At 51.1% G+C, this 27,716-nt stretch overlaps 2 protein-coding genes across 3 annotated transcripts; both read right to left on the reverse strand.

Moving 5' to 3' along the window:
• On the reverse strand, positions 1-17,191 carry CHRNG (cholinergic receptor nicotinic gamma subunit). The gene is made up of 13 exons (XM_044675652.1): positions 17,108-17,191; positions 16,641-16,758; positions 8,971-9,110; positions 8,714-8,758; positions 8,313-8,422; positions 7,378-7,533; positions 6,423-6,520; positions 5,916-6,116; positions 4,256-4,370; positions 3,903-4,017; positions 1,487-1,694; positions 944-1,077; positions 1-306 (listed from the first exon to the last, which is right to left on the reverse strand). The coding sequence occupies exons 1-13, from the start codon at positions 17,189-17,191 to the stop codon at positions 142-144; spliced, it is 1,689 nt and encodes a 562-aa protein (XP_044531587.1). The 3' UTR covers positions 1-141.
• CHRND (cholinergic receptor nicotinic delta subunit) lies at positions 17,033-27,716 on the reverse strand. 2 transcript variants are annotated; one of them, XM_044676524.1, is made up of 12 exons: positions 27,665-27,716; positions 27,237-27,382; positions 25,166-25,210; positions 24,892-25,001; positions 24,083-24,238; positions 23,653-23,768; positions 23,277-23,477; positions 22,267-22,378; positions 22,073-22,187; positions 19,352-19,553; positions 19,112-19,230; positions 17,033-17,571 (listed from the first exon to the last, which is right to left on the reverse strand). In XM_044676524.1, the coding sequence occupies exons 1-12, from the start codon at positions 27,714-27,716 to the stop codon at positions 17,389-17,391; spliced, it is 1,557 nt and encodes a 518-aa protein (XP_044532459.1). In that variant the 3' UTR covers positions 17,033-17,388. The 2 variants fall into 2 exon arrangements, with proteins under 2 accessions (XP_044532459.1, XP_044532461.1); XM_044676526.1 differs by lacking the exon at positions 25,166-25,210.

The following is a 27,716-nucleotide window of genomic DNA, read 5'->3' on the forward strand; positions in this document are numbered from 1 at the left end:
TCCTCCCCAGAATCTCGGCCTTCTTTCGGCCCCTGTGAGACCTTGAAGACCCTGCAGTGAGGGCAGAACATCCAGGGGGCAGCCCAGGCCTCCCGGGGGGCCGGCCACAGACCGTCCAGCCCACGTCACTGCCCAGGACGGCTACGGCCCATAGGGGCGAGGATCCCCTGGGAAAGGGAGAGCCGGGACCTGGTTGTAGTGGGCCATGATGAAGATGCCGAAGGTGCCGCAGAAGAAGAGCACTGTCATGGCCACGAAGCACACGCGGTCCAGAACGCGGCCCACCAGCATCCATTCTTCATTCTCCTATAGCACGGGAGACAGAGGGGGGGATGAGTGGACAAACAGCCTCACCCCTATTCCCAAAACCCTCCCTGTCCTTCGTTCAAGCAGGGGGGGCCGTGTCTGACTCTCTGGGACCCCTCTGGGGGTTTTCTTCACAAAGATGCTAGAGTGGTTGGTCATTCCCTTTTCTAACTCATTTGACAGATGGAGAAACTGAGGCAAACAGGGTTAAGTGACTTGCCCAGAATCCCATATCTAGTGTCTGAGCTGGGATTTGAACTCTTAGCAAAGATACTGGAGGGGTGAGCCATTTCCTTCTCTAGATCATTTTACAAAAGAGGAACTGAGGCAAACGGTTAAATGACTTGCCTAAGTTCATATGGAGCAAATAAATATAAACCATTCAAAGGCAATGCAAGGTATGAACGTAAGCTCCCAGAGGGCAAGCCCTGTATTATTTTTTTGCCTTTGTATCCCTGGTAGTGGATGCTTAATAAATGACTGGGACCGATTGAAATTAATCTGGAATCGTTGGGAGAGGGACCCAGCATTCTTCACCTCCAGCTCCATCCTCCTCCTCCTTCCCCTGGAGTTCTCTAGGCCCTTTACCATGGACTGCCCACTCCTGATGCCTTTGCCTCTCCCTTCCCCAACTCACATTGTCATAATGTCTCTGGTGTCTCCTGGTCCAAGCGATATGGTTGCAGGCATCTACACAGGCCTGGATAGTGGGAGCTGCCTGCTTTAGGCTGGCACAAAACTCCTGACTGTGCCCAGACTCCAGACCATTCCCTGACAAGGAATTCAAGAGGGAGAAGGAAAGGTTTGAGTTCAGGGAGAACTGGGCAGAGAAGGGGGTAGGATCATAGATCTCCAGCTGGAAAGGGCCTCAGAGGCTGTCCCCTCCTCTCCTTTTACAAAGAGGGAAACTGAGGTCTAGGAAAAGGAGGTGACTTTCCCAAGGTAACTTAGTATGCATCAGAAGTGGGATTGGAACCCAGCTGCCCTCTTCCTTTCAGATGGACTACTAGAGAGAGGCCAGGACCTCTGCCCAATCTAGCACCCTCTCTCGATGCCGGTTGTTTACCTTTCCTTACCCCTTGGCCAAAGAGTCCTGCTTCATGGGCACAGGAGCTAGACAGGAGACAAAAGACCCCGAGGACCTCCACCGAGTCCCTGCAGCCCTTCTCCCTGCCCTCACCTATCTTTTCCAGTGCAGCCTTCACCAGCCCGTCCCTCTCCCAGCGCTGCTGGAACACAAGCTCAGTGCAGGGCATCCATGGGGCAACACCTTCTCCGTTGAGCCCTGACCTCCCAGAAGAACCATTCTGTTTATGTCTGGTGAGGCGCCTGGGGGCCAAGGGTCTCATGTGCATCTTTAGTAGTTGAGGCAGTAGGTGCAGGAACACCTGGGACCAGATAAGAGGGAGGGGGAAGGTCAGGATTTGGTGAGAGGTTCTTGGTTGTAGATGAGAGTGAGTAGGATCTGGACCTGTGACTTGAGGCAGACAAGCGGCATAATCCATAGAGTGCTGGATTTGGTGTCAGGAAGATCTGAGTTTGAATCCTACTTCAGATACCTAGGAGCTGTGTGAGCCTGAGCAAGTCACTTAGCTGCTGTCTGCCTCAATTTCCCCATCTTTAAAATGGGATAATGATAGGACTTATCTCCCAGGTTTGTTGTGAAGATACAATGAAATGATATATTTGAAGCATTTTGCAAAATTTAAAGTCCTGTAGAAGTGCTAGCTGGGATTATGTGTATTATTCACTGATGGAGGGAGAGAACTTCTATTAAAGTCCAGAATTCCCTGCATTGGCAGTAGCTTTGCAATTTGGGGGTACTGACAGATGAAGTCATTTGTCCAGGATGAGTTGGCCAGCTTGAGGCAGACTTGAACTCAGGTCTCCCTGACTCAAAGGTTAGTTCTTTATTATCCCATCCCCACCCTCCTTCAAGGCAGTGTGGGGAATCCTGAGGCTGGATCCAGATGAGACTCCAGGCTGTCAATGGAGATAAAAGTTTGTGTGTAAAATCTTCAGACTACAGTAATGAGTGAGCTGGGTTCAAATGGAGCTTCTGGTCATTATTGGCTTGGGTGATACTGGGCAACTGTCTAAATTGCAGAGAAGGTGCCTATCATTGGTAGTGATAGAGGGAGTTTCCTCCTTAGGGAGAAAATCAGAGTACAAAACAGCTCCAACAAATGTTAGGCAACTCAGGATAAAAAAGAAAAAATGAGAAAATCTGGGAGCTGATGTGGGGAGGGGGTTCAGGAGAGCATAGGTAAGTAAAGGCAGAATAAAGAAAGGCTTCCCAAAAGAGGAGACCTGGGTTGCCCCTTTAAGGAAATGAGGGATGCTAAGAGGGGATCAGGAAGGAATGCATTCTTGGGATGTGGAACAGGATGGCATGCCAGGACAGGACAACAACCAAGAGCTTGGCTGGCCAGAACAGAGAGTGTGTGCAGGGAAGTCTGGAGGGGGAGGCTGGAATCAAACTGCGAAGGACTTTAAATGCCAAAGTGAGGAGAAGCAATGAAGAACTCCTGAAGACTCTTCTGAAAAAGAATGGATGGATGATGAAGGGAGAGAGGGAGGAAGAAAGTGATGGAGGGAATGAGGGAGTGAGGAAGAGAGAGAATGAAGGATTGAAAGAATAAAGGAAGGAGGGAGGGAGGTAGAAAGGGAAAGGGAGAAGAGAGAGTAAGAGACAGAGAGGGCAAAGGAGGGAGGAAATGAGGGAGTGATGGAGAGAATGAAGGAAGGAGGGAGGGAGGTAGTAAGGGAGAAAGGGAGAGAAGAGAGAGTAAGGGAGAGGGAGAGAAAAGGAGAGGAGAGACAGAAAGGGGGAAAGAGAAAGGGAGGGAGGTGGTAAGGCAGAGAGGGATGGAGAGAGAAGGGATTAGGGGAGAGGGAGAGAGGGAGGAAGTGAATAAAGGAGAGAATGAAGGAGAGAGGGAAGAAGGGAAGGAAGGAGGGAGGTAGTAGGGGATAGAGAGAGGGAGGAAGGGAAGAAATGGATGAGTGAGTGAGTGAATGCATTGAACACCAGTAGCAGAGGAATGACTATTAAGAGGAGTGACACTGGATGAGAAGTTGGTCTAGAATCCCAATGGAATCCATACTTAAGAGGAAGGAGATGCAGAACCGAGCACAAATGTGGTGGGAGTGACCCTAGACCAGGGGTCGGCAACGTATGGCTCTTTCTGCAGGAACCATAAAGTCAATTTTTTTTTCAGACGCTGTTACAGGAGCAGCACTGGGAGCACTGGACGGCTCTCACGAAATTACATTTTAAAAAATGTGGCGTTTTTGGCTCTCACGGCCAAAAAAGTTGCCGACCCTTGCCCTAGACAAAGTAGCCCGTGGAGAGGGCCCAGAGGGTGGATTGCTCCTGTTTGGGAGTTTTGAGCTGTAGAAGGACCAGAGTCAATCAGGTGTCCACGCCATCTGGCACTAACATGGTGAGCCCTCTAAATCAGGTGAGGGGGAGCTCCTTAAAGCGGCTAGATAGAGCAGGTCTGAGGTCTCTCGAGATCAGTAGTAGGTTCAGCCTGAGCGCTAGAGAGACCCCATCTAAAAAAGGTGTCAAAGCATAGTGGTTGTAGGCTCACCTTGCGGACCCCTTGGGCCATGGAATGGGTGTGGGGTGATCTGAGTGAGACATTAAGGACAATCACGGCATTCACCACAATAAGGATAGTCACCACCATCAAGAAAGTCAGGTACCTGTGGGAGGAGGGAGAACAGGAGCCAGGACTGGTCCTCAGTCCTCTTCTCAGGAAGCCAGCGTTCCGCTCCACCCACTTACCTCAAAGAGCAGCTCACATATGTGATGGGATGGACAAGTTGGGAAACCCTGACCAGATCTATGGGGTAACAGAGGGGATGCTTGGGGTGAGGGAGCCCAGAGAGAGTGGGAGATAAAGAGCAAGGAGGAGAGAGCAAGAAGGAAAGAGATTCTTACTTGCTGATGAGGGGCACAGCCTGAGAGGTCTCGGGCACCTTCTTGGCCACGAGGAAGAGGAAGACGGTCTGGGCGAGCAGGACATTGATGGAGACAGTGCACTTCTGACCACCAGCTGTGCCCCCGCCCCCAGCCAGGGAAGAGCCAGGTCAGGGCAGCTGGCACAGGGGCTTGTCCTTCCCTCTGCCTCACAACTCTGACCCTGAGATATTTCTCCTCATCCCTGCCTTTCCACCCTCTACTCCAGGGCCTCCAATTTCCCAGAAAGTAGATTTGCCCCACGTAAAAACATTTTAAATTGTGTGATCTTTGGAAAATGTTCCTTTAAATCTGTACTTTCTAAATCTCAGGGCCTTGGGGTACGGCCCTTACCATTGCCCTGGTTCCAGTCCTCTCGCCTTACCAGGAAGAGCTGTTATCATGTGGATCTGGATTATTGAGGTCTAAGGGATACTCATTCTAGCTATCCTCAGGAGGCTTCCCTCGGCCCTTAACTGAGCCTTTAAGCAGCTTGGAATGGCCAAGGAAAAGGACAGCTCATTGTGTTTGGGGTGAGATGGAGGGCTTGGGTCTGCATTGACTTGATTCTTTTATTTATTACTTATGTGTAAGTCACCAGGCTGCTGGGAAGTGGCAGGACAGGCTCCCCTTCCTAATACAGAAACTGCTAAGCTTCAAAGCTGAGAAAGCACTTCATAAACATGATTTAATTTGATTCTTGGGACAACCCTGTGAGAGAGGGTGCTGTTATCCCCCTTATACAGATAGGGAAACTGAGGGAAATTCACTTCTCCAAGCCTCAGTTCCCCAACTGCCATTAAATGTCTGTGGATGAAAATCCATGTATCCACAGGTTTAGCCCCCCCAAAAGAAATAGAAGAATGCACCTCCCTCCCTTCACTGCTGAGATGGTGGACTATAAGTGCGGACCATTGCAAACACTATCAACTGAACTGATTTTTTTTCCCTTTTGGGGTTGGGAGGAGGCAGTGCAGAAGAGATGTCTTTGGAAGTGAAGGTGAAGAAGAAAATAACCTTTAAAAAGCATTTTATCATGTGCCAGGCAGACTTTGTGCTAAATCCTCAGAATACAAATACCGAAAGGGAGATAAGGAGATGTAAATTACACAAGATTAAGGAGAAAAAGACTAAAAGAAAGAAAAGCCAGGATGCTCCTGGGTTTCTTTTTCATATTTTTATTCCCAGAACTTAGCACATAGTAGGCCTTCATAAAAGTTTATTGGCTGACTGGCTCTGATTTGAAGTGTTCCCTCAACTGGTCTCTGCCTCCTAAAGCACCTGCATCATAAATTTAGAGCTGGAAGGGACTTTAAAAGGTGCCTAATTGAGGCTCCATTTTAAAGATGGGGAAACTGAGGCTCAAGGAGATCACTTGTCCAGGTTCCCTCATAGAGAGCAGAAGCAGGATTTGAATGCAGGCCTTCTGGCTAGTCATCCCCTGCTTTTTTTCTCTGTTTTTCTCTGTTTCGATGCTTTCTGTTGAGGCACCCCCTAGGGCAGGTGCACCTGGAAATTGAGGGGACTGAATTAACAGACCTCTAAATTCTCTTCTCAGTATAGATCTTAGGAGCCATCAAGGAGATACCTGGGTCCATTGCCTAGGAGCTAGGAACTGTTCCTTGGGAGTCAGGGGCCTCACCTTTGGCAGGTAGGAAGTAGATGAGGATGGCCACAGAGGAGATGAGCACACAAGGAGTAATGATGTTGATGATGTAAAAAAGAGGCTTTCTCTGGATGAGCAAGTAGAAGACTACCCGCTGATGCCCAGCTTCCCCGGAGGATGCTGGGGGTTCCAGGAGCTTCTTGGCTGGGCGGTGCTTGATGGCCCATTCCCCATTCTCTGTGGGTGGCAGAAGGATAGAAGAGGCCAGAAGGGTGCCCACTGGGGCTGACCAAATTCTTTGCAGAGGCTCTGCTGCAAACCCCATCCAGGTTCCTTATATACCTATCTAATATGCTGCAAGCTGGTACAGTGCCCCCCACACCCACAGGAAATTAAGGAAAAGGGAAGCAAAGAGAGGAACCCAGATTGCAAGAGGTGAGGATGATCTGTGCCCAGAAGTGAACTCGGAGGTAGTGGAGGGTTTTGAGAAATCGTATAGCGATTGGGATAGGAGTAGCAATAACTGTGGAAGAATGTCATTACCAGTGAAGGCCTCGGGGTCAATGAAAATCCACTCCACTGTCTGGCCATCTTCCTCCCTCAACTGTAAATCAATCTCATTGGAGCTATAGGTTTGGGACCTTTGGACAATGGAGAGAGGAAAAGGAAAGAGAGGAAGGGGAGAGGGAGACAGAGAGAGAAGGGAGAGAAGGGAGAGATGGGAGGGAGAGACATAGAATGAGAGAGAGTGGAGAGAGGAGAGGGAGAGAAGAGGAGAGATTGGGACAGGAGAGAAACAGAGACACAGAAGGAAGGGAGAGAAGAGAGACAGACAGAAAGGCAGAAGCAAGGGGAAGAGAAGGATATGTGGAGAGAGAGAGAGAGAGAGAGAGACAGACAGACAGACAGACAGACAGACAGACAGACAGAGAAAGAGACAGAGAGACAGAGGAGAGACAGAGACAGAGAGAGAGACAGAGAGACAGAGAGAGAAGGGAGAGAGAGAGAAAGAGGGAGATGGAGAGAGAGAAAGAGAAAGAGAGAGAAACAGAGAGAGAATGGGGAAGGGGAATAGAGGAGGGAAGGGAGAGTGAGAGAGAGAGGCAGAAACAGGGAGAGAGAGCAAGAGAAATCATAATGAGGATAGTGAGGACTGTTGAGTGAGTGTGCACCCAGCCATGAATATTTATGGAAAGGTCATGTTTTCCCCCAATAAGGACGACTCCCGAGCATACCGCCCCTTCTATAAAAGTCACAGATGCATAGAGCAATAATGCTGGAAGGGACCTTAAAGGTCATCTAATCCACCCTACCTTACCCCCATTTTACAAGGCTCAGATAGGCTCAGAAAGCTTGGCCATTGTCACTCAGCTAGTGAGTGGCTAAGCCAAGACCAGAGCCTGAGTTTCCTGAACCCCAAGTCAGCATTCCTGCCTCTCCCAGCCCCCTCTTTCCAGCTGCTTCCCTTCCTCATCCAGCCCTAGCCCAGCCCTCTCACTGGAAAACCAGGGAGCAGTTCTGCCAGTCAAAGGGGAAGTAGGTGACGGTGACCGGGCAGGATGAGCGGAAGATGGCGGGTGGGAGCCAGTAGATGCAGCCATTGGGAGACACCAGGACGTTGCAGTAGAGGGCCACCTCGAACACTCCATCCACACTGTTATATGCACAGGGAGCCATGAAGGAAGGACCAGGATCTGCCCAGCTGACCCTTGCCTATGAAATCCTCTTTCTACCAGGGTTCCTTGGGGTACCACAATGTAAGACCCTGAGCACCACCACCTACCCCAGATTGCTCCCAGCCTCCACCCAGACCTGCCCTTCCTCATAGGACCTAATTCCTGGCCCCTCTAAATTCAGACTGCCTCCCCCCATCCCCACCTCCCCCATTCAGCTCTTCTCTGTAACTTCAGCCCTCTGTTCTCAGACTTTCCTAGACAGCACTCTGGCTGTCTCTCTCCATTGTCCCTCTCCAGTGGGACCTCACAGCCCAAATTATTGGCTACCCATTCCAGCCAGCCACCCCCACCTCTGGGAGAAGGCAATCTCCTTGAAAGCAGGGACTTTCATTTCGGTTTTCCTATCCTGGGTGCCTGGCACAGTGCTGGGCATGAATTGTGGAAATGAACTAGGTTGGGCTGGATTGGAGCAGGGAGTGTCATTCATTCTCTCAAGCCCCCAGGGACGTCCTCTCTCCCATTAGGCCAGCAGCCCCAGCAAACTTGAACCCCTCCAGTACTTCCCCATCCCTTTCTCCTCTTGCCCCCACTCCTAGCTCCCTTCCAACAATGGGCTCAGCATGGGCAAAGCAGAGACTTGTAGGTCCTTGCGGGCAGGAGTCCAGGGTAGGCACTGAATGGATTCCTGGGTTCTCCAGAACCTCAGCCTCACCCTGGACTCCTCATGGCCCCCCACCCCCACCTTCCCCCAACATACTTGTTCTCCAGAACGATATCCGGCCGCCACACCATGGTGGAGGGGATTCTCAGCACCCACACATCCTCGTAGTCCCGGGGGTCCCAGCGCAGGCGGTAGTCGCACCACTGCTACAATAATAAAGGGCCAGGGAGGGGGCAGCAGTTCAGCAGTCCGATCACACTGCCTCTTCCTACCCATCTCCCTATCTGCCCACTCCCATGGCCCTCTAGACCAGCTTCGGGGTGCCCTGCCCAGCCCTGGCATTCCTCTCAGCTCTCCCAGGACAGGGGACCTTGAACCGGAGTAGGGGCTGGGGGAGGAGGCTGGGAAGAGCAGCTACTGGCTGCAGGGGGTGGGGTGTCCTAACGAGACCTTGGGAACCAGGGCTGAAGTGGGATAGAACAGGTGGGGGTTCTTACCATCTCTATCCAGACATTGGTGGTGAGCGCCTCCTCCCGCTCATTCTGGGGGCATAGAAGGAAGGCCTCAGCACCCCATCTTGGACCCCCAGCTCCGACTTCCAATGGGGAGGCCAGTCCACTGAACCCTTTCTCTTCCCAAAAGGACCCCCTCCCCCAGTCTCCCAGATGGACTCCAGTTGAGTGAACCCCGTGTCTGCCCTGGCCATAGCAGGGACCTGAGCTGCTCCCCCACTTCCCAGGGGGGCCCAGCTCACCAAGGAGATGAGGTTGGTGAGTGTGAGCTTCAGGGTGACATTGATGATGTCGGAGTCCACCTCTGCTGGCCGGAGGTTTGGGTTATAATTTCTCATCAAGTCATTCAACAGCTTCTCTTCCTGGTTCAGGCCTTGGACTCCTGGAACCAAGGGTCTTGAGCCAGGAGGAGAGAGGGTTGAGATGGAGGCGGGAGGGGAGGAAGAGGTAGAGGAAGGGGGAGAAGAGGAGGAAGACGTGTGGGGGGATGAGTAGGCAGACCCTAACACTACAAGGGGTATCCTGGGGAGTGGGCACCCCATGCCTATTACCTGCCCTCCAGCTCATTCCCTGGCACCTCCGAGCCTCTTGTCCTGTGCCACCCTCCCCTCCCTTCCCTCCAGCTTTGATACCCAGGCAGCCAGCCAGTAGTAGCAGCTCCAGTCTCCCTAGCCAGAGCATGGTGATCAGGACCCGGGGTGGGGAGCAGGAGGCAGCTTCCCAGCTCTGGGGGCAGATCCTGGCTTCTGCAGAGCTTTGGCCTCCTCCTCCTGCCCCCCCAACCCCTCAGTGGACCCAGGCACCTCCTCCCTCCCCTCCCCACTCTTCCCTCACACTCACATTCACACACGCAACCCTCTGCCCAGCTGTCTAGCCACAGCATTGTCAGCTGTTCAGCCTGGGACAAAGTTTCGAGTTACCGGAAGAAGAATGAGGGGTGGGGAGGCCCCCTCTCCCACTGTAGACACTGCCAAGCCCTCCCCCTCCTGTCTACCCCCTCCCCATTCCCAGCAGCAGGAGCCAAGGACTCACAGAGGGCACTGAGAGATACAGGTACAAAGATTCCAGGGAGCACCAGGGCTGGCTGCTGACACCACCAGCTCTAGGAACTTGAGACTCATGGAAAGAGCAATAGGACCCAGTCAGAGACCAAGGGTCAAAAACTGACTCTGCCATCATTTGTGTGCCTTTAGACAAGTAACTGCTATAAGCCAGACCTGTTTCCTCATGTGCAAAGTGAAGGGTTTGGGCTTGTTGGGTTCTCCTACCTTTAGATACAGGACTGAGTCCACAAAAGAGAATCTTGTCCTGGAAACAGAGGACCCAGAACTAGAACTGACTGGGCATCTGGACATCACCCTCATTTTAAAGAGAAGGAACTTGAGACCCATCAAGGTTAGGTCTTGGGCAGAGTGACTGTTGGTATCTAACTTCGAAACCAGCATTCTTGCCCCAACAGGAAACCATCCAACAAGCAGGTGATCCGAAAGAACCCACAGGGTCAGTAATTTAGATGTAGAGGGGACTTTTTGGCTCCTCCAGTCCAACTTATCTTGTTAAAAAAAAAAAAGAGTCCTAAACAAAGTCTGAATTAACTCTGGCATTCAAGACCCTTAATGAATCGGCCCCTACTTTCCTTTTCAGCTTTGTCCCTTACTGGTTCATAGTTTTATAGTATCTGGAGTTGGAAGAGGGTTTATAGATCGTCCACCCATTGCTTTCATTTTATAGATGAAGGAATTGAGGATAGAGAATTGGGATGACTTACCTAACTTAGTTACAGAGATCCTGAAGATTTAACCCTAGCCTTGAACCCTCCTTCCTGACTTGATATTTAGAACACTGTGCACCGTCTACCTTGGTTCTTCCCTTCTCAGGCCCAGGGATCCCCCAACACATTCTATACTTACTTCTTTACTTTTGTTGGCACTGGCTTTGCTACTTGGAATGCTCCATTGTCTCCTCCCCAACTCTCAATTCTATCTGTTCTGGTCTTCCTTCTTCCTCTTCTTTATCCACCTTAATGTGGATTTTTGCTTAGAAATCATTATATAAAGACTTGTACAAAAATATTCATAGCTGCCTTCTTTGTGGTGGCAAAACATTGGAAAATGAGGGGGCGTCTCTCAATTGGGAAATGGCTGAACAAATTGTGGTGTCTGCTGGTGATGGAATACTATTGTGCTGAAAGGAATGACGAACTGGAGGAATTCCATGTGAACTGGAACAACCTCCAGGAACTAAAGCAGAGTGAAAGGAGCAGAACCAGGAGAACATTGTACGCAGAGACGGATACATTATAGCACGATCAAATGTAATTGACTTCGCTACTAGCAGCAATGCAGTGACCCAGGACAATCCTGAGGAACTTAGGAGAAAGAACGCTATCCACATCCAGAGAAAGAACCGTGGGAGCAGAAATGCAGAAGAAAAACATGGGATCGATCACATGGTTTGATGGGGATATGGTTAGGGTTCTGATGTTAAAGGATCGCTCTACTGCAAATATGAATAACATGGAAATAGGTTTTGAACAATGACACACGTATAACCCAGTGGAATTGCTCGTTGGCTTTTGGGGGGGGGGCAGGGAAGTGGAGACCATGAATCATGTAACCATGGAAAAATATACTAAAGTTAAAAAAATTTTTTAATTAAAATTTTAAAAATCATTATATAGGGAATAGCTAGGTAGCTCAGTGGATAGAGCACTAGCTCTGGAGGTGGGAAGTCCTAGATTCAAATCTGGCCTCAGACACTTCCTACTTGTGTGACCCTGGGTAAGTCACTTAACCCCCATTATCTAGCCCCCCCCCCTTGTTATCCCTTCTGCCTTGGAACCAATACTTAGTATTGATTCTAAGATGGAAGGTCAGGGTTTAACAAAAACAAACACAAACACAAAACAAAAGAAAGAGAGAGAGAAATTATTACGCATTTGGTTTTTATTTAAATTTGCTCTCCAGACCACTCCAACTTTATTGTTTAGGGAAGGTGAATGGAACACACACATACACACATGTGTTCTATTGGATGGGCAGAGACCATTTCATCCTTTGTATTCTCAGCACTTGATTCAGTTCTTTCTGCCAGACTGCCCCAGGTCTGGGCAGAAGCAGAGCTATACCTGGAACATAGTGTGTAAATGGAATTAGCTCACCCCCCATTCATAGTTAAAACTCCAGCCACCAGAGATAATGTCTCCCCACCTTCCTTAGAGGGGAGGGGAGATGAGCTACCCACACGTGACAATAAGTAACAAATCAAGAACAAGGGGCGGCCCTTTGGACAGTCCAAAACAGTGTTGAGGCTGTCATTTGTCCACTTGAATTAGAGGTGGACCCACAGGAAGTGACGAAAGCTGCTGTCTTTCAAATATGATGGTAACTTCCTGTTGAGGCAGTTTGTGCTTTGAACTTGGTGCTGAAGGATCTCTGCTGAGACCTCAGGCTGCTTCCCCTCTGAATTGTCACGTGGGTAAGTTAGGCTGACTTTCTTGGGCCTACCTTGGCGTTTCCAGAGTCTCTACCTCAAGGAGGCTTCTTTGCCTCTCTAATTGTCAAAGGTCTTGTGGCTAGTAGCCTAATTTAATTAATCTTTTAATTCTCACTCGGTCCGGACCTCCGCTGGTCCGGACCAGAGTCTCTCTCTCTCTCTCTCTCTCTCTCTCTCTCTTCTTACCTTCAACCTTCCTAATTGTAAATAAACTTCCATAAAAGCCATCCTGACTTGGGTCTGTTTTAATTATGGAATCATTCTAGATCTAATTGATTCCTGGCGACCACACCTTAAATATGTATCTATATAATATCTAAATTTTCCCTATTACAGTAGTAGGTGCTTAATAAATAAAAGCTTGTTCACTGATTGATTCTGTGTCTCCCTTCCTGTTTAAGGGTCCTGTCTCTCAACCAGGCTATTGGACATGTTGGCATGCGGTAAAATACCCTGGATGGGCTTAATATCTGGGCAGGAATCCTTTTGGCCAGTGAGTGACTTGGTGGGGGAAGAAATGTAGAGGCTTTTTCTCATGTTAATTGATGAATTTTTTTTTTAACCCTTGTACTTCGGTGTATTGTCTCATAGGTGGAAGAGTGGTAAGGGTGGGCAATGGGGGTCAAGTGACTTGCCCAGGGTCACACAGCTGGGAAGTGTCTGAGGCCAGATTTGAACCCAGGACCTCCTGTCTCTAGGCCTGACTCTCACTCCACTGAGCTACCCAGCTGCCCCCTAATTGATGTATTTTGATTTTACCCATTTGCAGATCACCCCCATTCCTTGAGAGGAACAAAGTAATCAAGTAAAACCAATATTCCAGCACCCCCATCTGAAAGCACATGCAACATTTCTCATCTGGAGCATCCCTCCCACCTCTCTATTTTTAAAATTGTCTTTTTAAACAAACAGAAATCCATTTTCTCTCCCTCCCACTCCCCCAACCCTTTGAAAAAAGAAAAACAAATTCTCTGAAAGGAATTTGCATAGTCACAAAAAACAGTTTCCCTCCTCGGCCATACCCCAAAATGCCCTTGTCATTCTGCATCCAGATTCTCTTATCTTTGTGTCAGGAGGGCAGGAGGTACAGGAGAGAAGCTCAGGTATGCTGGGCAAAGGGCAGGCTGGGTAAGGGAGATGTGGACACTAGGGACCCCTCCTTTATCCAGTCTTTGTTGGGGTGACTACTTGGGGCAAGTTATTCACTCAATCAAGTCAACCAACTCTTGTTAAGGACCTGTTGTGTGTCACTCAGGAGGCTGGACATTTGAACTCTGAGAGCCTCAGTTTCCTCATCTGCAGAATGGAGATAATACCTACATGTCCCATCCCCAGGGTTGTCATGAAGGAAGAATTTAGTCAACCTGGGAAGTCTGTGGAAATGTGACATATCACAACCGTTGCAGCTATGGTCAGGATTTCTGTGGAAGTGGACTTTCCAGATAACTGGAATTTGGCACTCCCAGTCACAACAGTTTTCTCATTATATTTAATTAATAAATAATTATAATATTCTATACTCTATAAATATAAATTATATTTTGAATGTTACTGTATTTAGAATTCCTCAACCACTTTTTTTAAACGGTTACTTTCCATCTTAGAATCAATATTGTATATTGGTTCCAAGGCAGAAGAGTGGGAAGGGCTAGGCAGTGGGGGTTAAGTGACTTGCCCAGGGTCACACAGCTAGGAAGTATCTTTTTTTTTTAATCTTTATTTTTCACCTCAGAATTAATACTGTGTAATGGTTCCAAGGCGGAACAGTGGGAAGGGCTAGGCAATGGTTAAATGACTTGCTCAGGATCACACAGGAAGGAAGTGTCTGAGATCAGATTTGAATCCAGGACCTCCAGGTCTGGTTCTCTAGCCACTGAGCCACCTAGTTTCTCCCTCTCACCTTCTTAAAAAGATTAACTTCAGGGGGCAGCTGGGTTGCTCAGTCAGGCCTAGAGATGGGAGGTCCTAGGTTCAAATCCAGCCTCAGACACTTCCCAGCTGTGTGACCCTGGGCAAGTCACTTGACCCCCATTGCCCACCCTTACCACTCTTCCATCTAGGAGCTAATACACAGAAGTTAAGGGTTTAAAAAAAAAAAGATTAACTTCTCCCAAGTCCTCCAGCTCCTGGATATATCATCAGTTATTGTATTGTTATTATAAATATCCTCAGGGGCTATTGGGGGATACAGAGAAGTTTGTTCCCAAACTAAATGGTCCTCAGCCACTCGGCCTTATTAGTGCCTGGTCTGCTTTTCCTCTTTTCTCTGTGTGTCTCGTATGGTTCTTCTGTCTGCTTTCCCAGGGTCAGCTGTTGACGCTCCTTCCTGTCAGGGAGCTCAGTGCTCAACAGAGCCTGATATATAATTGGGTGAAAGCCTCCGGGATCTCCTGTGAAGTAACAAGTGCGGGGACTCTTCGGGAGCATTTCTGCTGACCGCTCAGTGTTTGGGGATCTGGGATGCCCAGACGCCAGAGGTGTGACCTCAAGGGGGGAAGGGGCTTCCTCTAGATTCTCATGTCCCAGTTCCCAGGTGGTGGTTACTACTGTGCCTACAGACGCACACGAGTATGTGTTAGAGATCCAAGTGGCACGAGGAGGAGCAGGACCGGCTCCAAAGAACCTGGGAAGATTTCCATGAACTGATGCGAAGAAGCAGAACCAAAAGAACATGGCGCACACCAGCAGAGGCAATGGGCCATGATAACTGTGAATGACGTAGCTATTCTCAGCAATTCAAGGGTCCAAAGGACTCCTGATGACAAATACTCTCCAGCTCCAGAACAAGAGCTAATGGAGTCAGAATGCAGATTTTTTGCTTTATTTTTCTTGCGTGTTTTATTTTATTTTTTTTATCTCCATTTTCTTTTGCAACATGGCTAATATGGAAATATATCTTGTATGTATAATTTATAGCAAATCACCCTGCCTTCTCAAGGTGGGGAGGAAAAGAATTTGGAAATCATAATTTAAAAAAATTAACGTTAAAAATGTTTTCGTATTCAATTGAGAAATATTTAAGGAAATAAATAAAACTATATTGGGGTGAAAAGAAATCTAAGCGGCATTGGAAATTGGTTCCCTGTTGTGGTTCTACTGTAGGTTGGTCACATCTCCTCTGTAGCATTTTCCTCTTTCATTTGGGCTCAAATCCTTTCTCTGATGATGACTTGTATGATTTACCCTCTCTGGACTTCAGCTTTTAAAAGGAGGAGGTCAGGGGGCAGCTGGGTGGCTCAGTGGATGGAGAGTCAGGCCTAGAAACGGGAGGTCCTGGGTTCAAATCTGGCCTCAGACACTTCCCATCTGGGTGACCCTGGGCGAGTCACTTGACCCCCATTGCCTACCCTTACTGCTCTTCTACCTTGGAGCCAATACACAGTATTGACTCCAAGACAGAAGGTGAGGGTTTTAAAAACAAACAAACAAATAAATAAAAGGAGGAGGTCACACTATTTGAATCCTGAAGTCTCTTCCAGCTCTCATCCAACCCCATTTGGTTACTCTCAACAAGCCCTTTAAAAACCTACAGTTCTTTCCTTTGGGGATTCTGGGAATGAAGAAGAAGGAAATAGCAATTAGTTCTATGGGGACAGAAGGACAGAGTTGTGGAAAGATCTGACCCTTCTGTGGGGCAGAACCAGGATCAAGAGGTAGAATTTGGGAGGCAGCTGGGTAGCTCAGTGGATGGAGAGCCAGGCCTAGAGACGGGAGGTCCTGGGTTCAAATCCGGCCTCAGACACTTCCCAGCTGTGTGACCCTGGGCAAGTCACTTGACCCCCATGGCCTGCTCTTACTGATCTTCTGCCTTGGAGCCAATATACAGTATTGACTCCAAGATGGAAGGTGAGGGTTTAAAAAAAAAAAAAAGAGGTAGAATTTGTGGCCAGGTAGATTTGGGATTTAGGTAAGGAAAAATGCCCCCCAATTAGAGCTGAAATAAGATCTCTTAGAAGGAGTGAGTTCTCCATCTCTGGAGGTCTTTAAGGAAAATCTCGATGGGCAGGGAGTGAGTTCTCAATGTTTGGAATTCCTCAAAGAGGAAGCCGATGGCCATGGTTGCTGATACAGTGACGAGAGATTCTTGTTCAGACGTGGATTGGAAAGGCAAGCTCAAGCATAAAGATCCTGGATCTGGACTCAGTGGACCTGAGTTCAAATTCCAACTTTGCGTGACTGAGTCAGTAAATCACGTCCCTCTCCTGGGCCTAAATGTCCTCCTCTAACATGAAGGGTTTGGAAGGAATGAGCTGTGAAGCCCCCTCGGCCGAGACCCCGAGCCTGGCAGGCTACGCTGGCTGAGGAGCTCCTTCCGCCTCTCAGTAGGGTTCTGGGCACGAGCAGTCGCTGGAATGAGGGGAAGGTGCCGGCCGGGGCCTGCGGATCGGGCAGCGCCTCCCGGTGAGAAGCCCTAAACCTGGGTCTCCCCATTTCCCGAATGGGGAGAAGAAGAGCCCCCCCACCACCATGCTGAGCAGAGGCTCGAGGGCGGTTTTCCCCATTTTGTTTTGACTCTGGATCTGCAGAGGCCGTCGCTGATCTCCCACGAGAGGCCGCCAACTTGAGCTCGTTCCCGAAATGCTCTTCTCCGACGTGGTCCTTCCTTGCTGTGCCTCCCGCAGGCCGCCTCCCCTCCCCGACCCTGGACGGCGCGGCCTACCCGGCAGGCCAGCGAGGCCTTCCTTTATTGCCCTGTCCACGCACGCCGGCCCTCCTCCTTCTCTTCTACGGAAACGGTTCCTGTCTAAGTTGATCTCTGAGCGCCCTTTTAATCCCAAATCATGACCCAAGACATGTCTACGGGGGCACTTTATTGCCTCATCTGTAAATGGGGGCGGGGGGGGCTGGCCTCGGACAGCTGCCCACCAGAAGTCAGCGACTCACTGAGCTGACCGGAAACGCTTCAACAGAAACGTCCCCAAAGCCGACGGCTCCTCCGTCCTCAGGAGGGTGGCCCGGCCGGCCCATCGCACCGCCCCCCCCCCCCCGGCCTGGCCTTCCAGCAGGGCGTCTCTTCGGGGCCTCCGCCAGAACTAGGGCCCCGGCAGGCTCCGTCTCTCCCCAGACTCCCTCGTTCAGACCCCCAGCACACAGGGCCGAGGCCCCGCTCGGCCTCCATCCACGGGCCGGAGGCTGGACTGTCTGGGCCTCCTCGTGGGCTGCTCCTAGATGAAGCGTTTGTCCTCCTCAGCATAAGTAAAGGGGTCCCCCGGGAAAGGCTGGAGGGGCGGCTGGTTGTAGATGCCCTGCAGAAGGATCCAGGCCGTGCCCAGGCTCATGAGGGGCGTCACCACGAAGAGGCAGAGCCGGTCCACGGTGCGGGCCACTCGGCTCCAGCTGTCCTTTTCCTGGGAGACGATCAGCCGTCAGCACGTGGCCGCCAGGACCCTTCCACGGACTAAGCCGGGGGGACACATAGGCGGCGTCACAAGCCCCAGAGCCCTTCCTGAGGACCGAGGAAGAGGAGGGGCAGCCCTCAGGGAATCCCTCCATTCCTTTGCCTTTGTGACCATACCTGGCAAAAGACTGGTCTACACTGCCTTCCAAAATACTCTCATCTCTGATGAAAGAGTGGTCTACACTGCCTTCTGAAATACTCTCATCTCTGATGAAAGACTGGTCTACACTGCCTTCTGAAATACTCTCATCTCTGATGAAAGACTGGTCTACACTGCCTTCTAAAATACTCTTATCTCCGATGAAAGACTGGTCTACACTGCCTTCTAAAATACTCTCATCTCTGTTGAAAGACTGGTCTACACTGCCTTCCAAAACACTCTCATCTCTGATGAAAGAGCGGTCTACACTGCCTTCTAAAATACTCTCATCTCTGATGAAAGACTGGTCTATACTGTTTTCTTTTTTTTTTAATTAAAAAACATTTTTTTAAACCCTTACCTTCCATCTTAGAATCAATTCTGTGTATTGATTCTAAGGCAGAAGAGGGATAAGGGTGGGCCATGGGGGTCAAGTGACTTGCCCAGGGTCACCCAGCTGGGAAGTGTCTGAGGCCAGATTTGAACCCAGGACCTCCTGTCTCTAGGCCTGGCTCTCAATCCACTGAGCTATCCAGCTGCCTTCTCCCTGTGATCTGGCTTCTGTTCCTACCCCTCCACGGAACCTATAACCTCAAAGATCACTGAGGACTTAGATTAGGAGTGTTCAGCCCTCATCCTCCTTCACTTTGAGGAAGTACTTGGCACTGATGTCCACTTCCCTCCATCGTTGGCCAAACTCTCTTTGGGCCTTACATCTTTAAGCTTTTCTTTTTTATCTCCCTGGTCAACTCAGTGAGTAATTGATTTTTGAGTTGGAAGGTCATTGAGTCCAGTCCCCTCCATCCCCATTTTACAGATGAGGTCATGGAGTCTTAAGGTAATAAAGTGACTATGCGAGTCGGCTGCACGAGCACTAACTCTGACTCAGTGGTCCTCTGATCAGATCCTCAGGGGAGTGGGGAAAGGCTGAGCAACTTAGCCAAAAGGCACGAGAAGCCATGGCTTAGGGCGGAGCTCCTCTTGGCCCGTATCTGCGTGGCAGTCTCAGTCCCTGAAGCCTCCCTACGAGGCTGGGGCTGCCCATCTCTGTCCCCACCACCAGGCAGCCCTCGGCGATGGGCGGAGGAGGCTGAGCATCATTCCTTCACAGGATCACCCTCCTCCCCATCCCACCTACATCTGCCTCCAGGATATGGGCAGGTCCCAACCCAGCAGTGGAGGCTGGAGAGGACTTCGGCTTCCTCTGCCATCCCAAGTCCCGAGGGAGGAGGGCAGCTGAGGGGGGCCCTCGGTCCTGCAGTTGCTCCTGTTAAGGCCAGTCCCTGGGAGCAGGGGCTGCTGGGCTGGCAGATCACTCAAGTCATGGCATCCCCTCGCCAGCCCTCCTCACCTCATTGTAATTGTTCTGATCTCTCATGTGGGTGACAATGAAGTTGGCACCATCCACGGCTGGCTTTATCTCATTAAACAGCTCTTGTTGGGACGCTTCGGACCCTGGTGGAGGCCGCCCTACAAGGAGACACGAGCACGGGGGGCTCTGCTAAGATGGCAGAAACAAGGCGCATGTGCCCGCCTGTCCCCCTCGCATTCTTCCCAGATCCTCTGGGCACTCTCCAGCCTGGACACTCACGTGCGGGAGTGACCCGGCTGGCGAGCCCGTGGCGCTCCGACTGCTTCTCGAACATCAGGTCGCTGCGTGACTTGACGGTGAAGTACTCCTCAGCTTTGGAGATATAGCCTAGGGAGCTGCTCCGGCGGATCTGGGATCCCAGCACTGGTTCCGCTTCTGGCTGGGACATGTGCAAGAGCCGGGGTAGAGTCTCCAGGAACATCTGGGGAAAGAGAAAGGTCCACTCAGATCTCAAGCTCTTCTTCTTCCTCCTCTCTGTGGACAATGCCCAAACTCATCGGCCCACTCTCCCCATGATCCTCCGTTTCCTTTTCTCCTCCTTTGTCATTCACCTCTCATTTCCTCCCTCATTATGGGGGGTCAATGGATTGTGCCCCATGCTGGACACTGGGGGATACAAAGCCACAAATGAAATAGCTGCTGCCCACAAGGAACTTATGTTCCATTCATTCATTCAGCAACAGTTAAGTATCAGCTATGTGCCAGGTAGGGACAGCCAGGTGGCATAGCGAGGGAGTGCCTGAAGTCAGGAAGATCTGAGTTCAAATCTGACTTCGTACACTTACTAGCTGTGTGACCTGGGCCTTAACCCTGTTGGCCTCAATTTCCTCCTCTATCAAATGAGCTAGAGAAGGAAATGGCAAGCCACTTCAGTACCTCCACCAAGAAAACCCCAGGCATTAATGCATGACTGGTGGAGTTGTGAACTGATCCAACCATTCTGGATGGTAATTTGGAACTATGCTCAAAGAGCTCTAAAAGGCTGCCTGCCCTTTGATCCAGCCATAGCATTGCTGGGCTTGTACCCCAAAGAGATCATAGATAAAAAGACTTGTACAAAAATATTTATAGCTGCGCTTTTTGTGGTAGCAAAAAACTGGAAAAATGAGGGGATGCCCTTCAATTGGGGAATGGCTGAACAAATTGTGGTATCTGTTGGTGATAGAATACTATTGTGCTCAAAGGAATAATGACCTGGAGGGATTCCATGTGAACTGGAAAGACCTCCAGGAAGTGATGCAGAATGAAAGGAGCAGAGCCAGAAGAACATTGTACACAGAGACGGATACACTGTGTTAAAATAGAATGTAATGGGTTTCTGTACTAGCAGCAATGCAATGACCCAGGACAACTCTGAGGGATTTATGGAAAAGATGCTACCCACATTCAGAGGAAGAACTACAGGAGTGGAAACAGAAGAAATACAACTGCTTGAACACATGGGTTGATGCGGACATGGTTGGGGATGTAGACCTGAAATGACCAAACCAATGTGACTATCAATAATACGGAAATAGGTCTTGATAGATGACACATGTTAAAACCAGTAGAAATGTGTGTTGGCTATGGAGGGGAGTTTGGGGGGGTGAAGGGGAAAGTAAGAACATGAATCATGTAACTATGGAAAATTTTTCTAAAAAATAAAAAAAATTTTAAATGAAATAAAAAAGAAAAAACCCCAGATGAGGTTGTGAAGAGTCAGACACGACTGAAAAATGACTGAATGACAAGAATACACCAGGTGAGAGGCAGAGTGGACAGAGAGCTGGTCTCAGAGTCAAGATGACCAGCGTTCAAGTCCTGCCTCTGGCAGCTCCTGGGCCTTCACTCCAGGTGACTCTCAAAGGCTCCAAGTAGCAGAGAAGGTGCTCTTGGCACTGGTTGGGGCTTCCCAACACTCTCTTTGTAAGAGTCTTACAATCTTCGCCACCCAGAAAATGGGCCGGGCACCAGGCTATGGGTTGGGGTATAAAGACAAAGCAAAAACCCAAATCTCCCGCAGGAAGCTTCCATTCTACTGGACAAGACTGACTGGGTGGCCCTGGGAAAGTCACAGCCTCTTGTCTTTGTGTCTTAGCTCCTCGTCTGTAAAGGGGAGAGAATGAAACTCTTGTTCTTCCTACCTCATAGGACTGTGCTAGAGAAGGGATTGGGACCTTAGGAGAGCCATGGAAATGGGAGCTATGGGAAGAGTAACCTGCATTTCTAAAGCACTTTGAAATTTTAATCCTGTGAAGTCGGTATTATTGCTCCCATTTGTCAGATGGGAAAATGGACGGTTGTAGAGGCTAAAATGGGGGCAGGTAGGTGGTACAGTGGATAAGGAGCCAGGCTTGAAGATGGGAGGTCCTGGCTTCAGACACTTCCTAGCTGTGTGACCCTGGACAAGTCCCTTAACCTCCATTGTCTAGTCCTTAGCACTCTTCTGCCTTGGAGCCAATACACAGTGCTGATTCTAAGATGGAAGGTTAGATTTGCACCTAGGTTTTCCTGACTTAACGTCTGCTGTTCCTTCCCCTTCTCCCACTCTTTGTGGCTATTGATGTAGTGTCCTCAGTATCTCCTTTTTTCTTTTTTCTTCCCCCGTCTCCTCTCCTCCCCTCCCCTCCATCCGTCCCTCTCCTCCTGGTTTCTCTCTTCTCTTTCCATCGGTGGTCACCTCCCTCTCAGCATTCTCCCTGGCCCTGGCTCTCCTTTGCCCCAGAAGCCTGGCCCCACCACGGCAGCTCCTCGCCTCCCCAACGTCCTCTTCCACGTTGTCTTCCTCCCCTCGAATGGAAGCTCTTTGAGGGCAGGGACTGTCTTCCCTTTCTGCTTGTCGCTGTATCTCCAGGGCTTAACCCAGAGCCCGGCACCCAGTGAGGGATGAATCATGCTCTCCGTCCACCTCTCCTCCGCATCGGCCGCTGCCCCCCGCCCTCCCTCTTCCTCCAGACCCACCTTCCTGACGCCCTGAGAGAGGATGTGGGTGCTGGGTGTCCGATGGTGGATGTTCAGCGTGATCACGCAGATGAGCACGATGATGGTGACCAGGACCATGCCGAAGAGCAGGAACCTGCCAGGGACAGAGACGGGCTTCAGCCCAAGCCAGAGAAGGGAGAAGAGCCCCGGGGAGCGGGCAGGGCCTCACTCACTTGCCAATGAGGGGGATGGCATGGGAAGTAGCGGGCAGACGCTTGGAAATGAGCAGCAGGAAGACAGACTGGGCCAGCAGGATGGCGATGGTCACTGAGGTCTTCTCACCACCTGGGAAGAGGAAGACTGGCCTTGGCTCTGACCCCAGACCTCGCCATCCTTTCTGGCCCCCGGGGGGCTCCCGGGGCTCTGTCTCTGGCCCAGGTCTGGCTCCCTACTCTCTTCTCACCTCCTGGGGCTGTACCGATCTTTCTGGGTGTCGGGAAAGCCAGTTATCACGGGCTCCAGAACGAGTAACGGGGTGACACAGAGTATAAAGGCGACTGCAAACCCTGCCTCGGCTAAAAGCTTTTTGACTCCAGGCGAGTCGCCTGAACTCTGTCTGCCTCAGTTTCCTCGGCTATAACATGGAGAAAAGACTAGCATCTTCCTCTATCTCTCTTGTCCTGATTCTTCCTCATCTCCAGACAAGTTCCCCTGATTCCAGGTGCCTGGGGGAAGCCTCTCGCCCTGAGACAAAGCTGGTAAGAGGGGAGGAAGGAAGAGTTCGGAGCCACCTGGGAGGGTCCCTTGATCCATCCCCATCACTGAATCTTGGAGGATCACGATGGAGATAAGGGAAACAACGGAAGGAATATTGGATCTCGGGCTCAGAGGGCCAGAGTTCAGATTCTGCCTCTGCCTTTGTGACCTAAGACAAATCCCTTCCCCTCTCTGGCCTCAGTTTCCCCATTTATAAATTGAAGGGGTTGTTCCAGACAGGCTCCAAGACCCTTCCAAGGTTATTTATAGGATCCCAAGCCCATGCGCAAGGCATTCACTCCTCTTGGACACCGTTTCCTTCATTGCAAACTGAGGGGTGGGCCTGGAGGGTCTCTTGGATCCTGTCAAACTAGGGCCTGGATGGATGGATGACCTCTCAAACACGGTGCCACGGTCTCTGGTCCACGGGGGAGCCTGAGAACCAGAGGAGGGGGGCCAGGTGGGGCCAGGGGCGCCCCTCGCTCACTGTCGGCGGGCAGGTAGAAGGCCAGGTTGATCATGAAGGAGATGAGGACGCAGGGCACCAGGATATTGATGATGTAGAAGAGGGGCTTCCTCCGGATGATGAGGTAGAAGGTGATGTCCTGGTAGCTGGTGCTGCCCAGGGAGACGCTCTCATCGATGTTTTTCCGGGCAGGCCGGTGAACGATTTCCCACTCTCCATTTTCTGGAAGTGAGACAGATAGCCCGAGGAGTAGGGCCAGGAGGGCCACAGACCTCTGCTGGGCTGGAGGGGCTCTTGGCCTGGGTCCCTTGGGCCAAAGGGCAAGCCTGGAGCAGGGGAAGAAGGGTGCAAGCGGGGCGGGTTTCTTGGGGTCTAGAGAGGATGGACGGGCCAGTACCTGTGAAGCCTTCGGGGTCTATAATGATCCATTCCACTGGGTAGGAGCGCCCACTGACTTCATCTACTTCCTCCTTTAGTTGTAAATTAATTTCTTTGGCTGTGTAGGTCAGAGAGCTGGGGCAATGGAGGGAGACGTGAGACCCAAGTCCCTGCCCCACGGTCTCCCCCAACCCCAGGAGCTGAGCTGAGCTAAAGTCCTTGGATGTGGCTGCTTCCTTCGTGGGACTCTAAAGGCTCAACGGTGGCCCTGGGCTCCCCTGAAGCCGCCCACCCCAGGCCCCTCCCAATCATTCCTGGGCTCCAGGGAGATCTACTTATGATGGGATCCAGGATGAGGAAAGGCATCAGGCAGAAGATGGAGAGGAGGCGGATGAGAAGGAGATAGAGAAGAGAGAAGACCGAGGGGCCGGAGGCCGCCAGCGTCCAACCTGAACTTGAGAGAACAGTTCTGCCAGTCAAAGGGGAAGTACGTGACACTGATGGGGCAGGAAGACTGGAAAATGGCGGGTGGCAGCCAGTAGACCCAGCCAGAGGGGTAGATGAGAGTGTTGCAGGAATAGGAGATCCGGAAGGTGGCATCATTGCTGTGAGAGGGGAAGGGGAAGGCAAGAGGGCTGGTCACCAGGGGGAAAGGAAGCACCAGGGGAAAGGATGGGGAAGGGGCTGGACAAGAAGGAGGCAAGGAGAGGGGCCGCTGGGTAGCATAGTGGATGAGCAGGATTTGGGTTCAAATCTGACTTCAGAGACTTCCTAATTGTATGTCCCTGGGCAAGTCACTTCACCCCAACTGCCCAGCCCTTACTGCTCTTCTGTCTTAGAGTTGATATTTGGACAGAAGGTAAGGATCTAAAGAAGAAGAAGGCAAGGCTGAGATGAAAGGGGGATGGCAGGGCTAAGGCACAGAGAGGACGTAAGAGCTGCCACACAAACCACAGAGGTGGCTGTAAGATTTGCCAAATATTTTCTATATATTCCATCGTTTGACTGTCACGGCAGCCCTGGGAGATAAGAGCTGTTTTTGTTCCATTATGGATGGGAACCCGGGGGCTGAGGGAGGCCAAACTGCCAGTTGGTGGCGGTGTCTAAGGCAGCGACTAAACCCTTCTGACTCTGAGGAAATGGGGAGGGCCGGGGCCCAGGAGACAGCCCCAGAGGCCTGAGGGGGAGCTGGCCCGGGAGAGGGAGAAGATAAGGTTCAGGAGGAGGAGACAAGAGGGACCGGGGGCTTGGGGCTAACTTGTTCTCTAGGACAATCTCTGGGAGCCACAGCATGTCCGGAGGTAGGCGCAGGACACTGATGTTCCCGAATTGGGCCATATCCCATTGGAGCCGGCTGTCCGTCCATCCCTAGAGATCCAGAGGACGCGTGAGGACTCGCTCTCCCTCCCCCCAACCCCCTCCAGCCTGAGGCTGGCATCCCCAGGGGAGGTCCCGGAATTATGGGGTGACTCTCTTGAGGAAGGACTCGTTCCCCCTCTCTCATCCCCTCCCAGGAAGCTGGCCATCCTCACGTGCTCTATCCACACGTTGGTGGTGAGGGTCTCGTCCACTTCTTTCTGAAAGGAGAGCAGAGGGCGGGATCTGACCTTAGACCCTGAATTGGAGCCCTGAAAAGCCTGAACCTCTGGGGATGGGGGAGGGACGGATGCTTATCCAAGAGAGCTGTGAGGCAAGGGGTCCCAGGGGTGAGCAGACTTCTCTACTTTGGAACAACATCAAGGGACAACTGGGTGACTCAGTGGAAAGAGAACCAGGTCTGGAATTGGGAGGTCCTGGGTTCAAATTTGACCTCAGACACTTCCCAGCTGTATGACCCTGGGCAAGTCACTTCACCCCCATTACCTAGCCTTTACGGCTCTTCTGCCTTGGAACCAATACACAGCATTGATTCTAAGACAGAAGGTAATATTTTTTTTTCAAATTTATTGATATTTTATTGATATTTATTTTATAAATAACTTTCATTTTTAAATAATTGTCAATTGTTTATTTTAGTAATGATTTTACATAAATAAATAAAATAAAATTTATTTATTTTTCAATAACAATAATCATTGAGGCTGAAATGGGGAAAAAGTGACCTCAGAGGCAGGATCTGGGTTCAGGTCTCACTTCTCCCATATCCTGACTGTGTGGTCCTGAGCAAGTCACTTAACCTCCAGGGTCCCAGGCAACTCTCTAAATTAAATGTGGAAGATATTCCAATCTGGCCTCAGATACTGCTTAGCTGGGTGACCCTGGGCAAGTCACTTCACGCCCTTACCGCTCTTCTGCCTTGGAAGTCTTGATTCTAAGATGGAAGGGAAGGGTTAAAAAAAGTAAGTGGAAGAGCAGACCATAGACTAGGTTGGGAGAGAGTTCCTTAGACCACGGGAGTCAGGCTCAAACAGAAGGGCTCCCTCCCAGCCACACATTGACTTAGAAAATCACAAACTCACATTTTCTACGTTTCGTTGCATTTTTATCTGTTTTGTTAAACATTTCCTAATTCTAGTTCAGACTGGTTTGAGCTGCACAGTCTGAAGAGCCTTGAGTAGGACCCCCTCAAAAATGGGACGTTAATACATTATTCATCAGATCCTAAGAGACTCCCTGATTTGGCTCTAGAAGGGACCTGGAGGACGTTTCATTAGCCTCCCTCAAGCTCCGAAGGTGGCTGCCGGGAGTCCTGGAATTCCCATTCCAGGGAATCTTTCCACTGTACCAAGCTGCCCTCCCGGTGCCAGTCCCATAGATAGATGCTGTTATTGTCCCCATTTTACAATGGAGGAAGCGGAAGCAAGCAGAGGTTAAGTGACTTGCCTAGGGTCACACAGCCAATAAATGTTGGAGTTGGGATTCGAACCCAGGGCTTCCTGACTCCACACTGACTTTTACTTTCAGCCCATTAGCTCGGGCACTTCGAAAACAGATGGACAGGATTTGTTTTCAGGCGACCTCTAATTCCCGATACGTTCCTCCCTCCAACCCGCCCTCTCCCTTCCCGCCCTTCATAACAAAGAAGCAGAAGTGACCACAGCGTCCATCCGCGGAGAGGGTGACGGTATAAGCAGGGCGTCACCCCTCCTGGAAAGGGGGGCATTTTCTGCTTTTTGGGGGTCTGAGGCCTCCTTTTCTCTCTCTGGCCCTTCTCCCCGCCTTCTCCTTGGTGGCACCCCGTCTCTCTTCGTATTACTTTCTGTCTCCTGCTTTATTCAATCTATTAAGCATGGCCGTCCTTTCGGGGGGCTCTGCAGGCCAAATCTCTCATGCGCCAGAGCCGGGCATTCCCTCCTAGTCTCTGCCCCTCCCCTGGCTCCGGGGTCTTCCTTCCTTCTCCCTCTTCTGCCTTTCCTCACCTCAGAGCAAGGAGGTTTATTAACCCCCCCAACCCCTGCCACTGACCCCCGAGTGCCAGCCCGGCCGGGAGCTGGGGAGACCCAATGGGCCGCTCCCTGCCCTCTAGAAGCTTCCCTCCTGGGGGGAGAGACCCCCGAGAGATACGGAGTCAGGAGGAGGCTGGGGGGCGAGAGGGAGCTCCTGATGGGGGGGGGTCCCCCCAGCCCGGCCTGTGCCCAGGGCCCCGAGGAGCCTGGCACTCACCAGGGAGATGAGGTTAGACAGGGTGAGGGCCAGGGAGATGTCCACTCTGTCCCCCTGGTGGTCCACGGGCCGAAGGTTCTTGTTATAGCCCTTCTCTTCGAAGAGGTAGTGGATGAGCCTCTCCTCCTCGTTCAGGGCCCAGGCACCTGGGGAAGAAGGGGATGGAAGCCTGGGGGCTCCCCGGCAAAGGGGTGGAGGCTGGACGGGAGGCCCCTTCTGAGGATTCTGCCCTGCTGCAGGGGGCTGAGGCTGGAGGGAGGCTCTGGGGTGCCGGGCGACGGGCCTGAGGAATGGAGGAGGTCCTGGGGAGGGAGCGAAGCGGGGCACGCACGTGGGAATCCTGGGAGCCAGGCAGTGCAGGGAGTGGCGCTGGCCTGGGGAGTGGGGGGACAGGAAAGCGGTGCCCAAGGGGGGGGCCGGGTCCTTACCGGAGATGGCCAGAGCTGTGAGCAGCCCCAGCCCCAGCGTCCAGCCCTCCAT

The sequence above is a fragment of the Gracilinanus agilis genome, chromosome 4 (genome assembly GCF_016433145.1).
Source record: "Gracilinanus agilis isolate LMUSP501 chromosome 4, AgileGrace, whole genome shotgun sequence".
Taxonomy (NCBI): Eukaryota; Metazoa; Chordata; class Mammalia; order Didelphimorphia; family Didelphidae; genus Gracilinanus; species Gracilinanus agilis.

Coding starts and splice junctions, on each gene's coding strand:
- CHRND (XM_044676524.1), bottom strand. CDS start 27,716: ATGGAGGGCTGGACGCTGGGGCTGGGGCTGCTCACAGCTCTGGCCATC. Junction 25,211..27,236: donor TGTCTAACCTCATCTCCCTG/GTGAGTGCCAGG, acceptor CTCTCCTTTCAG/AAAGAAGTGGACGAGACCCT. Junction 17,572..19,111: donor ATCAGAACAATTACAATGAG/GTGAGGAGGGCT, acceptor ATCGTCTCCCAG/GAAAAGGACAGCTGGAGCCG.
- CHRNG (XM_044675652.1), bottom strand. CDS start 17,191: ATGGGCCGGCCGGGCCACCCTCCTGAGGACGGAGGAGCCGTCGGCTTT. Junction 1,078..1,486: donor GGCTGCACTGGAAAAGATAG/GTGAGGGCAGGG, acceptor ATTCCTTGTCAG/GGAATGGTCTGGAGTCTGGG. Junction 307..943: donor ACCAGAGACATTATGACAAT/GTGAGTTGGGGA, acceptor CCCGTGCTATAG/GAGAATGAAGAATGGATGCT.